General features: G+C 34.4%; 2 protein-coding genes and 1 long non-coding RNA gene across 6 annotated transcripts in view; 2 read left to right on the top strand and 1 right to left on the bottom strand.

Moving 5' to 3' along the window:
• Positions 1–3,523, top strand: part of LOC148628615 (uncharacterized) — a 45,012-nt gene extending 41,489 nt beyond the window's left edge. For all 3 annotated transcript variants that reach the window (XM_088591101.1, XM_088591091.1, XM_088591082.1), the window contains 2 exons: positions 636–770; positions 1,266–3,523. In XM_088591101.1, coding sequence (XP_088447227.1) covers positions 636–770; positions 1,266–2,071 — 941 coding nt within the window. In that variant the 3' untranslated portion in view covers positions 2,072–3,523. The remainder of the gene's footprint in view (positions 1–635; positions 771–1,265) is intronic.
• A 6,064-nt stretch (positions 3,524–9,587) lies between these two features.
• Positions 9,588–13,239, top strand: LOC148628614 (CD151 antigen-like). The gene is made up of 8 exons (XM_088591060.1): positions 9,588–9,666; positions 9,965–10,165; positions 10,291–10,365; positions 10,635–10,751; positions 10,960–11,053; positions 11,209–11,345; positions 11,704–11,787; positions 13,075–13,239. The coding sequence occupies exons 1-8, from the start codon at positions 9,610–9,612 to the stop codon at positions 13,135–13,137; spliced, it is 828 nt and encodes a 275-aa protein (XP_088447186.1). The 5' UTR covers positions 9,588–9,609; the 3' UTR covers positions 13,138–13,239.
• Positions 9,996–16,637, bottom strand: part of LOC148628612 (uncharacterized) — a 77,250-nt gene continuing 70,608 nt past the window's right edge. Inside the window, exons 5-6 of one of the 2 annotated variants that reach the window (XR_015924038.1) lie at positions 13,031–13,133; positions 9,996–10,135 (exon numbers count right to left, since the gene is read on the bottom strand). This is a non-coding gene — a long non-coding RNA (uncharacterized LOC148628612). The other variant, XR_015924041.1, reaches the window with a different exon arrangement.

The following is a 16,637-nucleotide window of genomic DNA, read 5'->3' as shown; positions in this document are numbered from 1 at the left end:
ACAATTCAAGTGTATGTTTCGTTCCGCTCCACTGATTTTTGACCAAGTTACGGCCCTTGGAATTCCAAAATTTCACTAAAATCACAGTTTTTCACACTTTTTTTTCCATATGCATGCAGATATTGGACTTATATTTGGTAAGCAAGTCAATTATGAGTTACAAGTCATGTTTACGTTTCATTTCGATCAACCAATTTTTTACCAAATTCTCAATATTTCCTGTTAAGCAGTGGGTATTTAAAAATATATTTTCAACCAGCGGGGTCCTAAGAGATGGCTGCCATCTCCATGATACCTAGTTGATTTTATAGTTTAGTAGCCCAGGTGGCTTCTGGCCTCAAAAAGTTAATCTTGACCTTTGTGTTTGCACACAAATGTATCCAGATAGGGTCAAATATTTGCTTGTGTAGTTCCTGTTTTAGGACTGGACTATAGATCTAAGTGGGGACAGTGGTGGGCTCAAAGATGTCTGGTTGCCCTTGAATTGCCAAATACGACCAATTATGTTGTATTTTGTTTGTAGCCTGTAAATGTTAACAGATAGGAAGAAACTTATGAATTTGAAATGTTCTGGGTTTTATTTTTATCAACCTGGCCTTATTGCAGTGCATAATTTCTCTTGATTTTATAATTAGGATTAGATGACTCGAGTATATGTCCTGGTGATACCACTACAGATATATCTGCTTACCCTGATGAATCAGAATTAGAGACTACTGCCTCTGACAGCTTTTCATATGTTGACTTTAAACCAGTGCCAAAACTTGCAGGTATGATCTGAATCATTTGTTTCTCTGAATTTCTGAGAATTAAGGAAAATCTTATGTTCATCTAGGAAATATTTTTTTAAGCTGAAATGAGTTTTATCGGAGTATATTTATGTTATATAAAAGTATACTGGTATTCAAATATGTATATAGCAATATACAATGAAGGAATAAATCTTTATTCTAGGATTTTACAAAATTTATAAGGTTTCCACTCCAAATGAAAATTAACTTTCCAGCACTTTAAAGTTAGCTTTCCAAACTTAACAAATCTTTTTTCAAAATTTCAAGCTTTAAGTCTTCTGCTAGCCAAAGGGAATGTGGAACATAATTAACAACTTTCCCTCACCGAAGAGTAAATTCTCTTGTGTTTTTTGTTCAAAAACTTCCAGTGCTAACAGCACTTTGATTAAAATCCTTGTACAAATGAAAGTGTTTTGACAGTGAATTAAATTACAAAGCATAATTTCATTGAATCATCTCTTTGACCATTTTTAGGGGACATAGAAGTTAAACCATCAAAGGATGATGAGGAAGATGATGAATTTTACGATGCAGAAGATGAGAACAAGGGGGATGCTTTAGTGTCTGAGGGTGGAGAATTCTCTGAACAGTCAACAGATCAGCAAATCGAATCTGTCAAAAAAGGCACTACAGAATCCTCTGAACAGTCAGATCAACAAGCTGAATCTATTGAGAAACAAGACAGTATAGAATTGTTGGAATCAAAGGATGAAGGAGCAACAGTGGAGAGTGAAGAGGAAGACACTGTTAAATGTGAAAGTGATGAGGATTCTGTTAATGAGGACAAACCAGATATAAAAGATGAAAATGTTGATGAAGTTTTAGAGAAATTTGAGGAATGTAGTATTGATAGGGAAAAGTCTGAACCAGAAGGTAACAGTGTTGAAAAAGAAGCAGAGAATGTTGGATGTTGTGATTCAAAAGAAATTATAGAAAAATTCATCAAGCACTCTGTGGAAGAGGTTGCTGTAGAGAGGTATAAGAAAGAAATGATGGAAAATGAAAATGAGGAGAAGGCTCAAATTACTAAAGAAACAAATAGTGACATTGAAAGTAAGCTGGATGATTTACAGATTACTGATGAAACTGTCGGAAAAGAAAGCAGAAGGACTTGTGATGATCAACAAAAAGATGTTACTGAAGACTCAGAAGAAAAAACTGACAATAATGCAAACAATTTAGCAGAGAAAAGTGACAATCAAAGTGATAAAGATGAAGCCAAAGAAGTTACTACAAAATCAGAGGATGAAGCAGAAAGTGATGAAGAGAGAGATGTTTAAATGACTTTGATGAATCAAAGTCCAATGAAGATGATTACAGAGGGATGTATTGTAATGAAAAAGGAGACTGAAAATAATGTCAAATTTGAGGCAGTCCAGAGAGATAAATTTGATGAATCACTTAATAGTGGGACTGAAATGTAGGAACATAAATAACTTAACTTTTAATGATAGAATCAATTTCTTGTTTTCGTGTTGACCCAATGGGTTGTATAAATATTTTACACAGTGGTATATCTTGCAGGACTGTCTTAATGTGTATGGCAGTGTTTTATAGTAAACAAATGATGCTTTAGTTAAAGTTAACTGTTTTTATGTTTTTCATGAGATTTGTACACATGTGTGTGTTTACACTGGTGCTGACTTTTTATAGTGCTTTTGTATACTTAGCTGTGTTTTAGTTGCAATAGGATAGATAGATTTACATTTATATTTCAACAGCTGAGTATGCACATTTCTATACAATTAGTAGTTAAAACAATGTAATAAAGGGAAAAAAATTTTATCTTTCCAAGATTTGATTTCTATTACTAAGATTTTTTGGTTTCATTATTTTTGTTTTATATCCTGCGATGTTCTGTAATATTTAAAGGTGATGATATTTTTTTTCCATCTGTTATCAGACTTCAGTTTATTACTAGTGCCAGTACTTGAGATTCATTTTTGTATAGCATGCATATATTCAGTATATTCAAAAGTACAAAGTGTTCCAGGATTTTGTTCAAAATTTTAGGTTTTTTTTGAGTGAAGATAACTCTAAAACACTTATAATTGGCTTTTCCAACTTAACAAATACCATTAAAATTTCAAGTTTTCTACTTGCCAAATTTCAAGTAGAACGTCAGAAACTCCCCACCCCATCCCCCGACACACACACACACACATCACCACCACCACCACCAAAATTTCACTTGCTCCAGGGGATGAGAATGTGGAATTCTTGAACACTGGTACACTGTAGTTAAGTTCAGATCTTTGTTTTCATGGTTTCTATTTAGATTAGGTTTCATTTTTATATTACATGTACTTTAATACAAAACCATATATACTACTATGATACAGAAGAGTTGCCTTTATAGATAAGGAAAAGTGGTAAGCTGAATCAATCAAATGTTTTTGGTGGTTTTTTTCCTCTGTGGATAGCTTCTGTCAGTACCTAGACTCTAGGTTTTTTCCTCTGTGGATAGCTTCTGTCAGTACCTAGACTCTAGGTTGTTTAATGATGACAAAATTAGTTTGATAATAATTGATACTAATTGAAAAAATGAGTGTAATGTGACTACTATACTATGGTAGTGCTTTTTGTTGTTATTCTTGTTTTTTTATATTTTGTGTGCCACATGTTATAAAAGCTAAAATTTCTGGTTCAGTTTAGGTAATGTGTATTAAAAGGGAAGTAACCACTTTATGTTAATGTGTTATTGATAATGTTGATTAAAATGTTCATCTTTATTATGGTTTTTAAAGCCTTGTAAAATTACCTTAAAGTGCAGTGTTAGCCATTAGCCAGAAGCCCAGGCTAGTTAAAATCTATTGGGGCTAGTGTTATGATGTCTGCTTTTCTTGTTTCGGGCTAGCTGAATTGTATACAGTTCTCTATTATTTGGGCTGCCAGACACAATTAGCAGACTGTAAGTTAATCTTTTAAAAAAAAAACATCACTTTAATTAACTGGTAACACAAATTAACAAAATAACAAACCACAATAGTGGAAATACAATTGACCTCATAATAGTATAAAAATAAATAAAGCAAGTTCAAAGGAAAGTCAAAACTGACAATTTATTTTAGAGAGGAATATATAAAAAGTATATTATAGTTCTAAGTCTATTTATGATGATAAATGAATATTGTTCACCCTGAAAAAAGTTTGTCCTGTCAGGATTTATCTCAATTTCAAGTATCTATACATCCAAATGTAGCAAGAAGTATATGTTTTAAGAATATGAATATTTTGGACAGGCATTTGATAAATTTAAGATATTTTGTTTTGTTACCATACCTTGGTAAAGAAAAACCACAACTCAAAATCACGTAACAGGAATTGTCCATCCTGTGTAGATTTTTTCCCTTCAATGTTCTCAAAATTAAATATTTTTATATCAAAATATACTGTTGAATATAGAATTTAGGTATCAGTCTTGTATTACATATTCCTGAGCGGGTGTACGTGGAGGCTAAAAAATGCAGTGCGCTGTATTTTTGCCTTTTCCTGTTTTTGTTTCTTGGCAAATGACATCATTTTTCATCAAAAGTACATGGTAAATATCAAACTATGACACAGAAAACTTGTTTTTAAGGGAAAGAAAAAAACAGTATTTTCCTGAAAAATGATGCTTCAAAAAAGGAGTCTATTTTATGAATTCAAAATAAAAGTGAAAGTAGAGAAACTCTATTTTCAGTTTGACCTGTCCTGGTGTACCAAAGTTCGTGCCTTTTTGTGATGCCCTGCGCGCACTGTCGCGCGGGGCATATTAATATACTATAGTCCGTTCGTCCGGATTACTCATGGTCATGGCTTGTCCGGCTATCTCGTACAGTTTTTGAACTACATCAAAAACATTTTACAGGATATTTATACATATGATGGTGTGCAGGGCCAAAGGATTTTGATTTTCGTGAAATATTACGGAAATTGGTGATAGTTACACAGTCATTTTACTCAGAAATGTATGGATCATGGCTTGTCTGGCTGTCTCCTCGTACAGTAACTATATCTAAAATACTTTGCCAGAAATATATCCTTAGCAACAAAGTTAGGGATTCGTTATGGGGATATTAACATTTTTTATGTGTGCATTAACATGTCCATCGGTGCTCTTTTTCTCATCAAAACTAGTCGGACACTACCAAACAGAATTTCATGGCACTATATGGCTAGGATACAATATGTAGACCTGCATATATTTATGAATTATTGATCCCCAGACCATGAATAACAAGTCTTGGAAGAATTTCTGAATCTGCAAACCATGTCTTCATACATAAATAAACATGTTCCTACTTTGGCAAATACAGAAACATTTGATTTACTAAAAAAATCACAACTAACAAATGAGGCGGGGATCTTGTGATAAACAGGCCTTCTAATTTTCTAAAATGGACCTAAAAATTATTTTTGACATTTCCTTAATGGAAAAACACGATCAAAAGTTAGATTGAAACTCCATGTCTATTTTTTGTTTAAATCATGAAAATTGAAGGTATACTATAGAAGTCTATGGGGCAAAGAATACAAGGCTTGAGACCTTTAAGAATATGTAAATATTTTTGACATATTTATAATTTAGAAAAAGTACTTTTGTTCCCACATCCGATACCCACTTGAAAATTTCCTGTTGGAAATGTTCGTCCTGTGAAGATTTTGAATTTATTTCGGAACATATTTCAAAAACATATACATGTACATCAAAATATAGCAAAAGGTTTAATTTTAAAGAATATGTTAAGGATTTTTGACAGACATGAACTAAAATCCATATATTTGGTGTTGTGTTATTGGACCCTCGTAAAAGGCCGTAAAATTCACGTAACGGAAAAAGTCCATCCTGTCAAGATTTTTCCACCTTAACTGACTCAAAATGAAATATTTTTTTTATGTCAAAATGTACCTATTAGTATAAGCTTGAAGAATTAGTAAACATTTGACAGAAGTGACACATTTTATCTGTAATGAACTTTATTCATCGACATGTCCCCCTTTTTATCGTTATTTTCTTGTCATCTTTAGAAATCATTTTAATTTTTTGAATTCCACCGAGTAAAACTAAAGTTATAGTAAAAATGTATCAAAAAATGTCTGTCCTGTTTTCAGACCAACCCATACATACAGTTATTACAGAAAGGCCAACTATGTCAGAAAGTGTCAAAACTTGAAATAGTAGAGCGGTCCCGGATAAGTGTTCCGTACCAAATTATCAAACCATTATCATGTAAAAAGCGTTATATCCGCGTGCCCGTCCGGTATAATATGTCTCCTGGATAGAGCCTTCGTATTTTTTACCGATTTTCTTCAAACTTAAGTGAATAGTTAGTAGCTATATTAGCTTGGATGTGATTGATTTTTGCAGAAATCTGTCATGGGGGAGGTAGTTTAAAAAGTCCCGTCCGGCGGGGGGGGTGGGGCATAAGGGGACCATCGATGCTCTCCACTTCTTCCTGTCTTGAGCAAACTTTTTCACTTCTTCCCAGCTCTTAATTCCTAATCCTCTGAATTTCAGATGTTATAAATCCCTTCTCCATGCGATTTTGTGTCTGCCTCTCTTCCCGTGGCCCCGGGTGTTCTAGTCCAAGGTATGACTGGTCACATTGGTGTTGGTTTTCCTCAATGTGTGCCCAATCCAGTTCAACTTTCTTCCCATCAATGCCTGTGTGATAGACTTTTGTTTGGTCCTCTACCACAAGTTCTTGTTGCTTACCACTTTATTCTTGTGATGCTTATTAGGCATCTATTTAAGGCTTGTATTATCTTGGTGGAACCTGAGGTTGATATCCGGGTCTCCGATCCGTGTAGAAGGACAGGTTTTACGTTCGAGTTGAAGATCCTGATTTTTATAGTGGATGTAATGTAAGCTTCGCTCTTCCAGATTTGTCTGAGGATGGCAAAGGCTTGTTGGGCTATCCTTTTTTTTCTTGCTTGCACGCCTTGATAGTGACTTCATTTCTTTCTTTCTTTTTTGACCGAATACGTTCCAAATTTGGTAAATATAAGCTAGAAAAGTTTGGATGAAATTAATTTTCTCCGAAATCGACTAAAGAGGACAACCTTTTTGGGGGGAGGGGGGTAATAAAGAAATATTTAGGCTTGTCGCCTGGATAACGCCTCTATTTTTTTGCAGATTATCTTCAAACTTTTGTGAATGTTTAGTAGCAATAAAATCTCGGATGGGATTGATTTTCACCGAAATCGTTCAATAGCTGACCATTATGGGGGTATAAGAATTTAACTCTTTTAAAGATTGAAAATGTGGGGGTGTGAGGCATTCTGAACGTGATCGCTTTAATTAGATTTCGAGCTTCCTGTAATTAGTGAGCTGTTGCTTCAGAGAGCTAATACGAAATCCGGTTCAGTGGATCGATCTTGTACAAAGCAGTGATCTGTTTGATAAATCAAATGTTCTCGTACTATTTTAACTGCTATCAATATTACTTCTATTGAGTGCAAAATTGCTCATTCATATTGTCGTATTCTAACTACAATTCACTTCCTTTTTAAGTCGTGGACGACATTCATTTTCAATTCTGTCAAATATCGAATCACAGTCCAAGTCAAAGAGTTTTAACGACGAGATTCAATAACATGTCCATACTAACCCCAAATATATGTATATTACTATAAGTGTAATCAAGGGAACCAAGGTTATAGCGGTAATCAAAAGAATGTAATCCTGGGACAAAGACCAGACATAGAAACAGACATACACAACAAAGAACACAGAGTAAATAAAATCATACATACAAAGTAACAAAAGCAAATGAGCAACTCGGACTCCACTAAAAACTGGGAGCATGGACCAGGTGCACCGGTAGGGTAAGCGTCCTCTGCTTCTCTAGAAACACCCGCCGAGTTGCTCATATAAGTCAAGTCCAGGGTAGACAAAAGAGAAAAGGAAAACTAAGTCACATTGAACAAATCAGTTTTCATGGCGCAGATGGTTTACACCGTAACGATCCACGAGTTCATGATGACGACCATAAAACTTCTGTAGTGATGACTTCAATCTTGTAGCAACACAACCCTGCTCCAGAAGCCTATTAGTTAGAATTCTAGCGCGGTACAAAAAGTCTGCGTAGTTTCGGCAAGCCCTGGCATAACGTATGAGTTGTGATATGAACACTCCATACGCAGGTTCTGAAGGGATGTTGCCACAGATGAAAGGAAAGTTGACAATTTTTAATGTAAAGTCATCACGCTTGTCGTAAAGTTTGGTCAATAGTTTTCATTTTACCATCGATTTCTAAGTGGGGGTCAAGATGTGAGGCCGACTTCACAGTGTTTGTAGTATCCTTTATCTCAAGTTCTTTGGGATAGATGCGATGTATCAAATCCCCAAAATTAGGATTTTTAAAGATAATACGTCATATTCTTTCTTTCGGATCAGATCAGCTATAAAGTCAGCCTCATAAGAGTGAAGGAATAGATCGGCAAGTAGAGGAGCACAGTTTGTTCCCATTGGAATGCCGACCGTTTGTTGAAAAACGCGTCCACCACACTGGACAAATATGTTGTCGATTAAAAATTCTAGCATTTTGTAAACGACTCGAAATGTACTGCTTTGTACAAGAAACTTTTTATTTATTGACAAAGTCGCTAGCGAAGACCAGGTGCGGTTTCATAGGGTTAGGACCCAGCAAACATTCCCATAGTTAGAAGTTAAATTCAAGAAATCTTGAAGTTTTTTTCACATCAATTCTATCCAAAAGGTTTTATTGCCTCGCCTCGCTCGGTATTTAATTCTATTAACACACTGATTTCACCCCCTAGCGATGGAACAATATTTATAATTTCAATCCTCTGAAAAATTGAAATAGAAATAAATTAATTTCTCCTTGTTGTTTGCATCATTTGTGTAGAGGTGGCAAGACGTTTTTTTTTTCTTTTTTCCAGTTGATATTTTACCCGCTCTTATATTTTCCCGCTCAAAATATTTTGGGTTCGTCTAAGTCGTTCACACAGCGCGACGACGTCCTACTGAATGGTTCGGTTAAATCTTTTATGGTTTTATTGTACGTGGCTGAGTGTTTCATTTGGAGTATAATCATTATGTATGAGTGTAATTCATTATCGCATATAACATATTTATGACTATTTTGTTGGTGTTTTTTTTTTTTTTTGCCGACCATAACAAGAATAACGCAATTATCATTAAATTGTTAAAAAATATATTTGTTCATGGTAGTTTATGTAAAAACCAAAAAGTGTCGTACGAATCACGAACTAGCTTTTGATTTAATTTGTGTGTTCAAGATATGCATTTATAGTAATATGCACCGCGCCCAGCTAGTAATTCCACGGTTCACTCGTGTTCTTGGCTTTTCGTGTAATCACAGTTCCTTCCAGTAATCTAAGATGTATTTTCCTACAAAACAAACTTCGTGTTTACCCGGAGGCACAGACATCAACAACTTCCTGTATTTCTTTAAATCGAAATCTAACAGAGGGTACGTCGTAAAGTTCTCATAATTTTTGTATTGTTGTTTTGTTTGATTTTTAGGAAAATATTTTTTTCAAAGATATTTCCTCTGAAGTAAAGGAATTTTCACCAAGCACATCGTGCAATTAAACCTTGTTAGGAAATTGAAGATTTTGTGTTGGATATTCATTGTGTTGCCTTTTCTGATAGTTCAGTTACTCGTTCATCTTACGCATTTTTGAACTTTCTTATCATTCAGTGAAATACACAAATGTAATTCATGTGATTTTATGTGATATTTTAGTGACATTCGCTTAAGATTGTTCTATGATTTTGAGATAAATGACACAGACTCTCCCTAGCTAACTTTAGCTATAATTGTTTCCATTTTCAGAAAACTCAATCATGGGCACGAAAGGAAATATAAAGTGTTGTGCTGCAGTTTTTCATTTTCTCATATTTGTGAGTATGTTATAACCTAGATTAGCGGGGAAATGAAAAAGCAAAACATGGATCGACTTCGTCTGAAAACTCATTAAACTTTAGTACGTGTTTTGATGACAGTATATTACGCCCTTCCTGCCTATAACTTCTGTAAAGCTGGTTTTTACCCGATTTTTTAATTTTTGCCTTTTTAAATAGAAGTTTTTTTTTGCACGCGTCAGTGCGACTGATTATACTAGTGAATGATAAATCTATAACAGATCAATGGATATTTATTTAGTTAATATCTTTATTTTTTTTATCATTGTCTTTACAGGTGGCTGGAGTGTCTAGTTTTTCTATGGGTATCTACATAATAGCCTCGGACTATGGCGCCCATCAACTGTCCGCGATCCTGGGTGATGAGTTGTACCACATTGCTGCGTACATTGCTATTGCGGGAGGCGCAGCAATTGCAGTTGTGTCCCTTTGTGGTGTTTGTGGATCTCTGAAAGAAAACAAATGCATTTTATTCGTCGTAAGTTTTTCAACGGCGTGTATATTGTAACTACAATGATGTGAATAATACTTGTACACTTTCATTTAGACGAGTGAAGTTATTTCATACCGAACAAATCTTATGCCTTCTTTGTTTTCTTTCAGTACTCCATATTGATGGGAATAATCCTTGCTGTTTTTCTGGTGACAACAGTTTTACTGTTTGTGTTTCTTGGACAGGTACAGTACCTTAAACCTGTAATTGCACAATTTTCGCAGAAAATTGATACAGTAAAACAAAGGCTAAATGATAGTAACAACAATATTGGTAGTCATGAAATTTGTATTCATTGTGTTTTTATCATGAGTATCCGTAATAGTTTCTTCTTAAGTTTTATGTTTTTGGTATTTTTTTTCATTGTTTGTTTTAATTTGTCATTGTTTATCGCTTATCTCTTGTTTTGACAGTAGTCAAGTTGACACTGATTAACTATTCTTTGCAATTTCAGATGTCTGGTAAAATTCAAAGTTCCATGAAGGACGCCTTGATAAACAAATATGGAGTTAATTTGGATCACTCTGAGAACAGAATGGTAACTGAAGTCTGGGATTTAATGCAAAAGAATGTAAGTGCGAATCTAAATAATGACCATGATATCAATTTATCAAATAAATTAATGAATAAGTGCACTCTAAATGGACAAACCTGTCGCACGCGTACATTAGATATTAAAGACGGCTCTTTGATCCATTAAAAGTTATATTTACATGATTTTTCTATTTCTTATTGTATATATTGTAGCTTTAAATGGTCGGGGTTTTTTTTTATTGTAGTTGGAATGCTGTGGAGTTTCTGGCGACATTAATTCGACAGATTCATGGGCTATTTACAAAAGAGATTCAGAATGGTTCAAAACTGACAGCAACAGTAAGTCTTTTAATCTGAATATTTTGTGCTTGCATCTCTTTACATTATGATATTTGTTGCAACATTTCATTTCGTGGAAGTTCTTTTATTTCATTTCTACTTTTGAAATGAATTTCTTTTTGAATTTCGGATGAGTTTTACTTTCTATCAAATAGTGAAAGCCTACGTTCCAGACAGTTGTTGCAAGCCAGACGGGAATTTGGTTGTATGTACAGGTCTAAATGGTACAGCCACCACACCTATAGTAGGACCCCCTGTTCTTCAGGAAGGAAACCCGTACCTGTACCACAGAGTATGTAAATATGATACATCTATCCTACCCCTCCAAAAATTTACCAACAGTTATGTCTAACTAAATACTTAGAAACCTGTGTTATATACGGATATTTGACTTTTTAAGGTCCTGGAATTGTTAAGTGAAACTGAAAATGCTCATAATTGTAATAATGAAGAAAAGTGACCCGAATGCTATATTCTTAATAAAATACTGAGACATGATTTCACTAACAACTTTTTTCATTAAGGAAATAATAAGCTTAGTCATAAAGAATCAAATCATTTTGTGTTGACAATAGATACATCAACGTTTACTAAACAGTGAAACATCAAAATTTCTGTAAGATACGGAATAATTTGATAATTTTTTTCAGGGTTGTTACGATGAACTGGTTCACTATGTACAGGGTCACGTTCTGATGATTGGAGGGATCGCTGTAGCTTCCATTGTTGTCATTGTAAGTATGGATATTTAAGAATTATTTGAATTTCAATTGTACATCAGTTTCGTAAGGTGCCGGCAAGGTTGTTGTTTTGTTCAATATAAAACTCCCAGAACAACATTTATATCATCTTGGATCAGAAATGAGAAACAAGGTAAATAAAATATAAAATACAGCAAACAAGAGAAAAAAGTAAACTGAGTTCAGTAAGCAACCTGTTTTCTGACAAAACAAAATGGAATGATGGGATAAGCGTCCCATTTTATTCTACCAAAAAAGAAAAATATGCCGATGTTTAATAATATCCCTTCGTCGTCACGTTGTCATCTTCGTCATTGGTGTCATTAAATGATAGAAATAGTTTATTATTATTCCGATTTTGACGAATCTGATGTTTACGTGTTGCTTTGGAAATTCTATATTATGAGTTTTTACAGGAGAGACTTATCATGAAAATCCCTGCCTGCGTTTTTAAGTAAAATTTCAAATATTTCTCTAACGGTTTTTTAGTTATAGGGATCGATGGTAAAGGCCTGAAAGCACAACTTCGTCACGTTTTATTTTGAATTTCCAATTTTGTGCAATATTGTGTCCAAACAGGTTGCCGTGTCCATAATGAACTGTAAGTCCCTATGCTTGATTCTGGCAAAAACTAATCTTATGTCCATACATGCCTCAGTTCAACATGCTGCAATCGTGTCATGCTGCAGCTTATGAAGCATATATATATATATATATATATATATATATATATATATGTGCGATGCAAATTTGACAGTTCTAACATCGTTGGGAATTTTTCAGACCTTTCTATACGTTTATATATCTTCCCTGTATCAATTTGATCCGATGGAGCAGTGTAGCGAATAGAGTGGTCTATATATATATATATATATATATATAGAGAGAGAGAGAGAGAGAGAGAGAGAGAGAGAGAGAGAGAGAGATCTGAAATATTCTTAACGATGTTAGAACTCTCAAATTTGCGATGCAAATTTAAGGTCGTTCCCTCCGCGGGACTCGAACTCGTACCGCTGTAACATCTATGGCAACACCGCCTGCACAAAGTCCAGCGCCCTAGACCACTCGGCCAGCTAGGATATATGTGTGTGTGTGTGTGTGGTGACACTCCAAGGAATTTTTGTGGTTCTTAAATAATTTGTTTATCCGGATATTTGGGTTGGAGAATTTGTCGTAAGTGACATTTCCGATGCATATGATATTGAAACATGCAACAAATAAACTTTTATGATAATACCTTTTCAGGTGTTTTTTTAGATTAAGTTCCTTTTTTTCTTTCAGCTGTTTGGACTGATATTCAGCATATCTCTGTTCAGATCCATCCGGGAAGTTGATTCATACTGAAATTGAGAAAACAGGCATGACATTTCGTTATTTCAAGACTTTCTTCTACGCGTAGAGCCACAAGACCCTCTATGATAGTGAATGAGACTAAATACAAATTGATGCAGGCATCAGTTGTATATAGAACTCATATTGTTTTGTACTTACATTTATTTTCTGCAATATTTACATGATTTTGTTTTTGTTTATAAAAAAATATATAAGATATTTAGCCTCTTCTTACACAATCACACTTATACATCAATGTAACTGACACGGAAGTCAAAGTGATGCCCGACAGCACAAACGAAAATCTTCAATAGACCCTTCCGCGAGGTAACTGCAACATGGACACCTGTTAGAATTTTTACGGGAAAATGTATTAACATCTTCCATCCACTGATATACTTCTAGTCGGTCATTCCGCTATTGTACAAGCTCTGCTGTACAGCCAAGATGCGCAAAAATAACAAGGGTGGACGCTTTAGTATTGCATTATATAAGGATGTTTCTGTTACTAATTTGCGAAAAAGGTGGGTTTAGTACTGAGAGTAGCGGAGATGTGTACCATCTGTGAAGGAGATTGTTCCCTCGCGGAAGTACTGAATGAGTGATAGTTCAAAAGACAACTGAAGAACAAACAAATAAATAAATATACTCATTAATTTGATGCACGTGCTTGACTGTAACTGTTACGTCTTGGAAATAATTTTGATAGAATTCTAAATAATATATGTAATAACCAAGCTACTAACACTTTGTAGACAAATTATAATAGGATAATTAATTGGAAATAGTGAACAACCAAAATATTATCAGAAGTGCCGAAGAACGCTTAGATTTAACGAGTGTGCGGTACTTGTTCCGCGCACGAGTTAAATCTCAAAAGCGTTCTTGTCACGAGTGATCATATTTTTGTTATTCACGATAACCAATTGATTATCCTATTTATTATGTAGAATTTCTTCATAATATATCGATATTTTCAACATGAATTTTAAATTCTGTGATTGGCGGATTGGTATCGAAGTTGTGACGTTTTGACGGGAGAAAGTCCGAGGGTGAACTTACCGATTTTTTTCATATTGTGAATTATCGAAATTGATTACACTAGGAACATTCGGTAAATCACTGCTATCTATATAATAAATTCATTCAACTGCTTCCACCAATTTCACCTTCTGGTGTCTTTTTTGTTATACCGTATCATTATCTGGTTTTTTTTGCGACAGATATAAATTACGACATCTATCTTTCATTGAGAATATTTATTTCTTTTTCATAAATCTACTGATGTCTTATTTCAAACATATATACATATACATCATAGTCTAATCGAATTATATTAACTACGATCTTTATTCCATTATCAATACCATTTTGGCTTTGGATAAAATCTTGACATACCACAGACATGAAGGGGTTCCAGAAGAGTACGATATTTAAGGGTTTTGAAGCGGAACCTTGTTCAATCGGATACTTGTGTATTATTATGGTATCCTGTACATCTCTTTTTTTTTTACAAAATTGATATTTGTTTTGGCCTTAAATTTCAAATTTAAATATAATGTACTCGGTTTTCTGTATTTTGAAAACTCTGTACACTTTGGTTTTCGGCGTGGTTTTCATTTTTAATGGGTACAGTAAAACTAGTATTATGACTTTTGAAATGGCTATCTGTTATGTTTTTAGTCTCGTTACGTGTTACAGGTTGATGGTACCCTCTTGTATTTTACTGTGTATGTTAATAGAAGTCTTTTATCCCAAACATATCTGGATATTTTACTTACATACAAGAAAGGTCACAAAGCAGATACGTATCAACAGATTTTTAAAGGTGTTCAAGAGAAAACGGGGGGGAGGGGGGGGGGGCGGCGGTCCAGGTTATTAGTGTTAATTTTTGCCCGAGTGTAACAAGATTTTCAAATAAAAGATTGAGTTCGAAACGCCGGAACCTTAGATATGCCAAATGCAAATGCTTTTTAGATACAAGTGACGGCGATTCCCTTCATGCCGAGGAGCATTGGAGATAATCAAGCAGGCAATTAAGAAGGATGACCAGCAAAAACCCAATTCACGCATACGGTATGCTGATTAAGAGTGTCCCTCTAAAGCCCCACCAACACGACCAATATCAAAGAAAGCTGTACAATAACAAAGTCCTGTCATCTCCATTAGGATCATACCATAAATAGACTGACATTTATGTAGCAATCAGCTACTGATCTACTGATACTATCGCCAGCCAGACAAAACAAAAGACAGTATATATTTTCAATGAATGTTTACAACCATTTCTTTGCGCGAGACAGACATTTAGAAACCATCACTTCAATTGATTAAATTCCAAAGAATATTTTTGGGAAACAATATTCCTTAAAAAAGGTGTTTCAAGCTTCTGTTTTGGTGACAATGTCCCATTGAGTGCAAAAATATGCTTTTCACCAGTCGGGACTATGTGCTCAGTGGCGTACATCTTCGCTCCTTCCTTCATTGTGAAGGGAAGGGGGCAGGACCGGAACCCTTGGCAATCGAAGATAAGTGTCATAAAGTTGAAAGTACGTGTGCCAAAAAGATTGAAAAAATGAAGACTCGCTTCACTTATGACGGTGAAAAAGTGGATGTTAAAAAGTCGGAAACTTTTAAGAAAGGAGGGCGGGTTTTGCCTCGGACAATAAAACGAAAAATATTGTACTAATTATATACTAGTATTTGCTTGTTATAAATGTTTTTTTTTTTGTTTTTCCGACGCAGTCGGTATAGTTTCGCTTTTTACCCTTTGACCTTAAGGACGCTCTTCTATGGAAACGCAAATAAAAAAAAAAACTATCGAAATTTTGAAATTGCGTTCGAAAAACAATCGAAAATCTGAAATTGCGTGCCATGTGTTATTTTCTTGAAAGAACTATAGGAACTTAAAAAAAAACAAAATTTTACTGCGTCGGCAATCTCTTTTTTAAAGATAGTACTTGGTATATAGTATATCGAGAGTACTACACATACTTTGTCATCCCGTAATGAAATGATTTAACAACCAAATATACTAATACCCCAAGTCTTAGGAGATCGAATAGTGTAAACAATACACACTTAACTGTCCGATCAAAATCCTTTTGAAGTTGTACACTAACTTCCGTGTGAAACACAAAGTGTATAAAATAGTTTTTTCCTAATAGAAAATGCTTCTATATCATATTTTTGTCTATGCTAGTAAACGTTGAAATGCAATACACATAGGGATGCTGATACTTGAACAGTATTGGAGTTATTTTTCTAGCAAGAAAAAAAAAACGGGTACTTTTTTAAGTTATAAAAATAAAATATTCCAATCCAGCAAATGTGTCTCGTGAGCCTTATTGTTTTCCATTTTTTTAAACTGGTACGACATCCAACCAAGATTGATCGTCTTCCGAAGCAGTAGATTTTTGCGTTTTCCCTCTGAATAATTGACTCGGCAAATAAATGCCATCCTTTCTGATGTAAAATTCGATGCTGTATGATTAAACAGATCCGACTCAATC

This window comes from Perna viridis, chromosome 1 (assembly GCF_037379345.1).
Source record: "Perna viridis isolate PV_CMFRI_1.1 ecotype Kerala chromosome 1, ASM3737934v1, whole genome shotgun sequence".
Taxonomy (NCBI): domain Eukaryota; kingdom Metazoa; phylum Mollusca; class Bivalvia; order Mytilida; family Mytilidae; genus Perna; species Perna viridis.
Note: the sequence above shows the minus strand (reverse complement) of the source record. Positions and strands in the feature narration are given on the sequence as shown.

Coding starts and splice junctions, on each gene's coding strand:
- LOC148628614 (XM_088591060.1), top strand. CDS start 9,610: ATGGGCACGAAAGGAAATATAAAGTGTTGTGCTGCAGTTTTTCATTTT. Junction 10,166..10,290: donor ACAAATGCATTTTATTCGTC/GTAAGTTTTTCA, acceptor GTTTTCTTTCAG/TACTCCATATTGATGGGAAT. Junction 11,054..11,208: donor GTTCAAAACTGACAGCAACA/GTAAGTCTTTTA, acceptor TCTATCAAATAG/TGAAAGCCTACGTTCCAGAC.